At 44.8% G+C, this 7,826-nt stretch overlaps 1 protein-coding gene across 1 annotated transcript; it reads left to right on the top strand.

Annotated features, from left to right (window-relative positions):
- Nucleotides 1-743: 743 nt before the first annotated feature.
- rbm44 (RNA binding motif protein 44) lies at nt 744-7,450 on the top strand (the record flags this gene model as incomplete). The annotated part of the gene is made up of 18 exons (XM_079170295.1): nt 744-879; nt 1,123-1,150; nt 1,239-1,369; nt 1,506-1,580; nt 2,061-2,200; nt 2,295-2,398; nt 2,733-3,324; nt 3,400-3,461; nt 4,022-4,159; nt 4,233-4,398; nt 4,507-4,541; nt 4,634-4,715; nt 4,870-4,978; nt 5,067-5,192; nt 5,290-5,357; nt 5,536-5,609; nt 6,234-6,441; nt 7,154-7,450. 18 exons carry the CDS (start codon nt 744-746, stop codon nt 7,448-7,450), a joined length of 2,571 nt encoding a protein of 856 aa, XP_079026421.1.
- Between the last annotated feature and the right edge of the window lie 376 nt (nt 7,451-7,826).

The raw sequence follows: 7,826 nt of genomic DNA on the forward strand, positions 1-7,826 counted from the left end.
CGCCACCGCCTGGCAGGAAACGACGTTACTATTTAAAGGTATTTCCACCCAAATTACTCTTATTTATTGTGTACCTAAAAGCTAATCATGAAGATAGTTTTACATTTCTCTCCTGGAACTGAAACAAATATATATATATTAAATGAATACAGAATAATGTTGGAACTACTTTCATTGAAGAAATAGTCCCTATGAACAACAAGCCACTGTTTCTTAAAAGAGTTGGTTTTTCAAATGTCATTTTATATTTTTGTGAGTTAATTCTACATATACTAGTTGTTTGTATAATGGGTCCTTTGTTTGCCTGTCCCCAAACTTGGACTTCATGACTGACTGACTCATGGGCGGACTGACCCTACGCCGCATCACACTGTAGTTAACTACAAATTAGCTTAATTGGCTAACCTAGCCTTGCAAACCAGAAGCAATTGCCACCATCTCCAAAACAGGCAACTATCATTGCAAATGAAACCCGTTCATTGCTTATTATTCATGTTTGCAAAGCCGGCGAAAGTGACAAGACAGTAAGTAGTTTAACGTTTAGGTTAAAAGAGTTATTTTCAGTTTCACTTTGCGCTTTGATATTTGTGTCAGTTAAATCTTAGCTAGCTAGCTAGCTAACATTAGCCGTTTTCGTTGATTTTTTTTTCCCCCACTCGTAACGGAGTCACACTAACGCTTTGTCGACCCAAACGGCCGCTCATTCGACTCATTTTTCGGACGTTGTGTCGGACACTGAACCCATGGCTGTGTTTCAGACCGCGTGGCCTGGTTGGCCACCATACAGTTACGTGGCTAGTGAGTATGCGCACGCGGCGGTGCCGTGGCATCACGTGATGCCCTGTCTTTACAATATAGTGGTTGAAAAGCCAGGTCCAAGTAAGTTATACTGTTGTAAGAAGAAGATGTTGTCTGTGGTAAAGTAAATATACATATTAACGTCAAAGATGTACCTACAAAGAGACTTATAACACACCCTGTTTTGCTACTTTAGGGGACTTTAAATGTAAAATACTGTATATTTAATAAGTTAACGTTACATAACAATCTTAGAAATACATGTCTTGTTATCAATGACACGTTTTCAAAGAATTAATCTAAATGTGGTTTCTTCATCAACAGAGGAGATCAGGACATTCTTGCTGGAGAGGTATGCAGCTAACTATATCGAGTCTGTCTGTCTCTGTCTCTGTATCATATATTTATATACACTTATTAAAATGTCCGATAATAACCAGGAGCTGTGTTGTTCTTCTGTCCAGGTCTGTATTTGATTTGGTGGATTATCACAAATTCCTCTCCTTGACCGACCCAAAGCTGCTGGGTTGGTACCTCTGTTTGTCTGCAGAGGACAGAACGATCATACAAGGTCTGTTTGTGTGATTTATGTATGATTATAAAACAAATGTGTTCAGGATCTGGGCTGTTTGGTCGGACTAAACAAGACCTTGTGAGGAGGTCACTTAATTCGACATGCAAATTTCTCTTGTTTTCTTTTCTCCTAGATGAAGGAGGGTTTCAGCAGTTCCTGCTAAGACATCCCGCCCTAGAGCTGTCTCGCTATCATGTTTATGTGAAGTGTAAGTCTGTTAAAATGATGATATTCTCTGGTTATAGCAGCACAGATTAAATTATAATTTATTCACAATGCAGGTCACGTTTCAGGCGTCATACCCGCCCAGCCAGCCGTGATGTCCAACAGGCCGACGCATGTCTCACAGTAAATACAGTACATTTATAACGCATTACATCAGATTCTTTGTCATTTTACGGGGATTTTATTGTTGAAACCTGTTTTTTATTCTCAGATCTACATGGTCCGGAGCAACCAAGTGCGGATCTGGTAATTCCAGCTGACATTGTCCACCAGGGACAGATGGCCACACTATTGCAGGGCACAGTAGTACTGTAACATGTTGAACACATTAGAATAATAGCTGTGATTGAGCCTGATATCACGAGATTTACTAGAATTACATTGAACAATAAAACTCAACTCTCATACTAGAAAAAGCTTTAACTTGCATGTCTGTCTGTTTGCTCCTCTGGTCCTTGTCTAGACTTGGAGAGACTTCCCAATACTGTGAGGGAGACTTTAAACCTGCTCGGCTGCAGCAACAGCGGGGATGGATCCCAGAAACCTCCGGCAGCCTTCGACAGCTTCACCACGCTGGAACCACACCAGCAGAACGTCTGCACAGTGGGTGTATAAACAGTGTTCTGTTATATGAAACCGTTATAACACTGGTGTAGTCTCTAAGTTAAGTTTCCCTTTTTTGGGTATTTTTCTGAAGGCTTCATCCCATCTGAACGAACAAAGGCCATCGTGGCAGACGTCCAGCAAGGATCCGGCAGCTCTGACGAGCTTCTCTCTGGACGTGGATCTGGAACGGCACCGGTGGGGGGGGCAGCCTGAGCTCAGGAGCCAAGGCCAGAGTCCCATCTCCACATACGCTGGAGTCAGTCTATTACAGTGAGTCTTGCGTCTTATGGCTGACACAGTATGTAGTTTCTCGCAGCTCAACCATGCCTATGATTTACATTTTAGTCAAACACATCTGGAAGTTAAAGATTGTAATTCATCAGTTTGAGAACTTGTCTAAGATCCAGGTGAAGGTAGGTGTTGTTTTCTCTGCTCCTAAGGCAGTAACACAATTCCCGATACCGGGTGGAGCCGTCCAGAGTGCAATATGAATTGTTCTGGATATAAGCCACATCGTTTCATGTTACAGGTCAGAATGGCCAACGATTGAAAAAGGCTTGTCTCCGGAGTACTACAGCTTTGACAGTGTTCAAATGGACGGTACAGAGCACAGCGACAGGAGCGTTCTCCAGCCAGTGGAGCTCGAAGCGGCCGGCGCACCTCTGGACCCAGTGGAGGAGAACAGCCCGGAGGAGGGGCTTCAGGATCACAGGGCCTGTGGTAATGAGTACACTGAAGGTGAGGAGGAAGCTAGCTTGAGCTTTGGAGATCAGAGTGACAACTTCCACAGCATCATGGAGAACGATAAGAGCATACTGGCCTACCTGACCAGCGACGATGTGAAAGCACTAAACAGTGGGGTTCACTCAGGTCCAGTCCACACTGATGGTGAGGCGCTGGCAGCCAACAGTGAGACCTCGAAGTCTTATCAGTCTGTCGCCAAGATGAACGCTGCAGAACACCGCAGCTCCCTTATGCCCAGAGTTGCTACCCGTGACATTACGGTTGGCACTGAGCTGCCGCCGTGCACGTCAGCCGTCACTCAAACCGAGCGTCCGGAAACGGCTGACAAGCACGTCATCACTGAAGTCCACATGGTGGATCTAGACTATCTCACTGAGGTAAGGCTGAATCCAAAGAGCAGTCTGAAGAACGGCTCCCGCAAAACATAACACAATCCCTCTTTAATATTTCAGGAGTTTATCAAACTGAAGAAGGTTCAAGAGAAACTACGAGGGCAAAAAGAGGAAAGGAAAAGGTAACGTGTATCAGATGCTCACAGAAATAGACTTTTTATTCATGAAAATAAATCACAATCTACTAGTTGACCTGTATAGACCGTGAAGGCTTTCTGTGCAGCTGTTAAAGTTCCATTTATGGAATAATTGTGAACTTTCAATGAGTTCCGAACTGGAACTTAACCATTAATCCATTTCTTTAGATTTAATTCCTCCGGTAGCGTGATGTTTTCCCTTTCCTCATGCCGACACACATCGGATGTGATTGTACAAAACTAAAAGGTTAAATGCTAATTTAACATGTCACAATTAAATCCCCCTTTCAGTACTATGTACTACTACAGTACTAAACCACCAGGTGTGGCAAAACACTTCTTTTATAAACTTGAATGTTGAGAATATAATCTCAAAATAAAATAGCAGATTTTTCGGTCAAAACTAAAAATGCTACTTTATTTGGCTACTTAACCGTCTAAGAAAACGGCTGCTTTAGTGACGGACTTCTAATCCCACCGTGCTACTTGGCTCCAAAGAATTTCTTCTACAGTAGGACTAATAGATTTATTTATATGTGTTCCAGTTGCGGTGGTAAATTGAGAAAGGAATGCGACTGTGTCCAGCGTGCTCAGCGAGCAGAGCTGAGCCTCCTGGCCCTGCAGCACAGCATGTGCAGACAGTACTGCTGGAGACTCTACTACACCTCTTCTGAGGGAGTAACGTAAGAACACTTCACCTGCCTACTGGTTCATCCAGATGGATTAAGGTCAACTAGTATTTACCTCTCTCTGTAGGCCAAAGAACCCTTCTGCAAACATCACAAGTGTTCTGCAACAGCTGGAATCTGAGTATAATCGGATGAGGGATGAGATCCTGGCAGGAGTTCCTCTGGAGCAGCTTCAGCCTCTGTCTGTTGACTCTGAGACGGTCACCACACGTGCAACTTTCATCCCTGCAAAGGTAAGACTCCGCCTCCTACTCCAATAAGGGAAAACTCTTCATTGTTATCTTGTATTTCCACCGGAGCTGTAATACCAACAGTCTAACTTCTCCTTGTTCCCTGTTTAGATCACAAGTGATGTGCTGGGAAATTTTCCATCTCGGTATGTTAGCACAGACGTGCAGTAATGCAATTTCACTGGTTTAGCAGCGTAGACTCTCCAGATGCTGTAATGTTGTCTTTGCTGATCCCAAGGAGCTCCCAGGAGCCCCAGAAACATAAAACATCAGGAGAAGAAAGTGGATGTCTTGCTGATCAAAGCACAAATGGCTCCCAGGTATGCTTACACACGGAGACGTCCAAGAAGAGTAAAAAAACAAACCTTTTGAGCAGCTCGGTGTTGCTTTTATTGCCGCTAATTGAACCCAATGTGGCCTTTTGTTCCTCATAAGTTTGAACAGCCTTTGGTGTTCGGCTCATTTCTTTCACAGCTCAGCCAGAGAAAGATGGAGAACGGCAAAGCAAGAAGAGCGGTCGCTGGTGTCCCCCAAGATGGAGATGCTACCCATAATGCTCACAAGCCAGAAGAAAAGCAGACAAGTAAGCAGAAGCATCACTCTCACATTTTAAACTATTACCAAGGAAGTAGTTGATTCAATCAAAGCTGTGCCATTCTCTGTGTGGACAGCAGCGGAACGGCAAGAGCTCAACACGTGTGAGGCGTGGTACGACGCTGAGGAAAACCTGCAGCACGCAAGACCGCCAGCAGCAGCCAAGACGGGACAGGAGCCCACCGTGAAAGATGAGACTAATGGTCAGTGGTCAGTGAACGAAGCTGCAGCTCTGCAGCTCTACATGTAGAGAGTTTATTTTGGATCAAATCCTTCATGTGGAATTTGTTTTCACCACAGAATCAGCCAGCGAGGAGGTGAAGAGCTCAGTGCTCTGTGTTTCTAATCTGCCCGGTAACGTGACCGAGGTGAGTTTCTGCTGCTCAAACAATACCTTATTAAAGTTGCGCTCATGAGAATGAGCGCTATTGCAGTTATCAAATGTAATACAGTATTGGTATAAGTGTAGTGTGAGTGCATTGTATGACACCATGATCTCCAGCAGAGGGCAGTGCAGACTTTATCTATAACGTTTGTCTTTTCCAGAGTGATGTGATGTTGTGGTTTGAGAAGTACTACGCCTCTGAAGTCAGCATCTCTGCGTTAAAGAATGATGTGAGGTGAGCAACACGCATCACCGGTGACATTCCGAGGGCTGGGCCGGTGTGAACGGAGTCACACTGGTTTGCTATTAATACAAAAACCGGATCGGACTGGTTTCACCACTCGCTGTTTCACTTGACTGAGCAGCTGATCCGGACGGGAACATAATGAGACTGCTGATGAATTGGAGCGTAGCGAGTCCAGTCCACTTGTTGTTAATGTGCTAATTCACCTCTGAGCTTGTTCGCCATTAAACACTAAAGAAGAAGAAGTAGAGAGTGAGTTCTCTCTCTCAGCTCACTCCTTTTCTATGCTGCCATGTTGGCACACTTTTAGTTTTCTGTGAGACTATCTCTGCCATGTCTCATCTCGTCACCCCAAAAAACATTCTCGTGAACAAACGCAACACGTGGCGTGCGCATTATCCCCCTCCCACCTCGTCTAAAAGTAGATTTATTACCGGCCTCAGTAAGTTTCACACAGCCTGTCGAACATCAGTCCGTTTATGAACATAATAATACTACTGGTGTACGCTTAAGTCCTTATTCAACATAGTCGAACTCTTCATGCTGCAAGTTGTGATGTCAGAGCAGCCATTGGTCAGTGAAACAAATGCCTGTCTTGCTGACTGCCGTTTCCAGAGTTGCCATCGTGATGGTGAGCGGACCCCAATCTGCCGAGGCTGCGGTCAGAGAGCTGAGTGGCTGCCGCATGCAAGGCCACGCTTTACATGTGGAGCACATCAACAGAGCCAGTGGTGGGAGCCAGAGACCGGCCTCAGCCTCCATCGGGGGGCCGGAGTCTTCAGAGGATTCCACCGGACCACAAACCTCCAAGACCGAAAGAAAGGTGAGAATCTAAAGAGGAAAGGTGTAGTGATGCTGTCTCCCAAGTAGAGAGGGCGGCAATGAGTAGAACATGTTTGGAAGAAGCAATGAAGTAAATATTCTGGCATCTCTGATTACGCCTCTTGAAATTGTCTTATGCTGTAGTTTCAGCAAATCCGTCCCAATTTGCAGGACGTTACTAGCCATGTGTTTTTAGTGAAGCCAGGTCCCCTGACTACTATGTGATGATTAAGTACAATAGATCAAGAGTCAATCTATAGAAAATAAATCTGCAGTTTTCAATGTCCAATGTTCACCAATTCCAGCTTCTCAAATGTGAGGATTTTCTGCTTATTAATCTTTTTGGGTTTTGGACAAAACAAAGACGTCCCATTGGACTCAGTGGCCTTGTAGATTAGTATTCATTGTACATAATCCTGAACATGTAAAGGTTCTTTATGCAGAATTCATAGCATATCTATTGACCCAACACGGCTCTCTCAACGGTGCTAGCAGCTAGCGGTGCTAGCAGCTAATGCTAACAATCTCTGATAACGACACACAGAGGGAGAGCGACTTCATTCTCTGCTGAGGTAGCCATTACTCCACTATATATTTACACAGAGAATGGTTGTTTGCTGCTATATTAATGCTCTGAATACCATATAGAGAACCTAAAAACTACTGTAAATGTTTTGAATGCTTTGGGATTGATTGCTCCGTCCTCTGTGTAGCTGATAAGTCAGCCACTGCTCAGCTCCAGCATGAAGAACAGGAAGGTGGTCTGCATCTCCCCCACAGCAAAGGGAACCTGCGTGCCCCAGCACTACGGCACCATGGGCAGCTTCGACACCCTGATGGCCGAGCTGAGCCAGCGCCACCCGGACGTCGGCAGGCAGAGGATCGTGGACGCTCTGATGGAGCTGAAGGTGAAGCACCACGGCGTCCTCAGCGGGCTGCCGCTCAGGACCATCAGGGAGATGACGTCCGAGCTTCTGACCCGGCCCGCCGCCAGAGACCCGGCGTCATAAAGGAAGCTTTGTTCAGTGCTGCCAGTCTTTTTGTTGTTACATGTTATTGGGTTGAAGTCACAACCATGATATTCCAAAGAAGGGGGAAGCAAATGAATCTATAACTAGATTACCTTGTTACTGTTCTATGTGTTCTTTCCAAGCAGTTTGGATTGTTTTTGATTATTATATTTGTTTTTGTTGGATATTTGAACGTTTGAGTGCCTCCTCTGCCAGTTATTCGGCAGTTTAATTATTTTTCTAAAGAAAATGGTTGCATACAGTTGTATATGCAGCAGCTTTGTTTTATTTTATGTCCTCAATCAATAAAATGGAGTGGACTCATCAAAATATGTTCCTGCCTTCAGCTTTGTTGTGCTCGACGTGGTTCGGTGGC

The sequence above is a fragment of the Pholis gunnellus genome (genome assembly GCF_910591455.1).
Source record: "Pholis gunnellus genome assembly, chromosome: 12".
Classification (NCBI taxonomy): domain Eukaryota; kingdom Metazoa; phylum Chordata; class Actinopteri; order Perciformes; family Pholidae; genus Pholis; species Pholis gunnellus.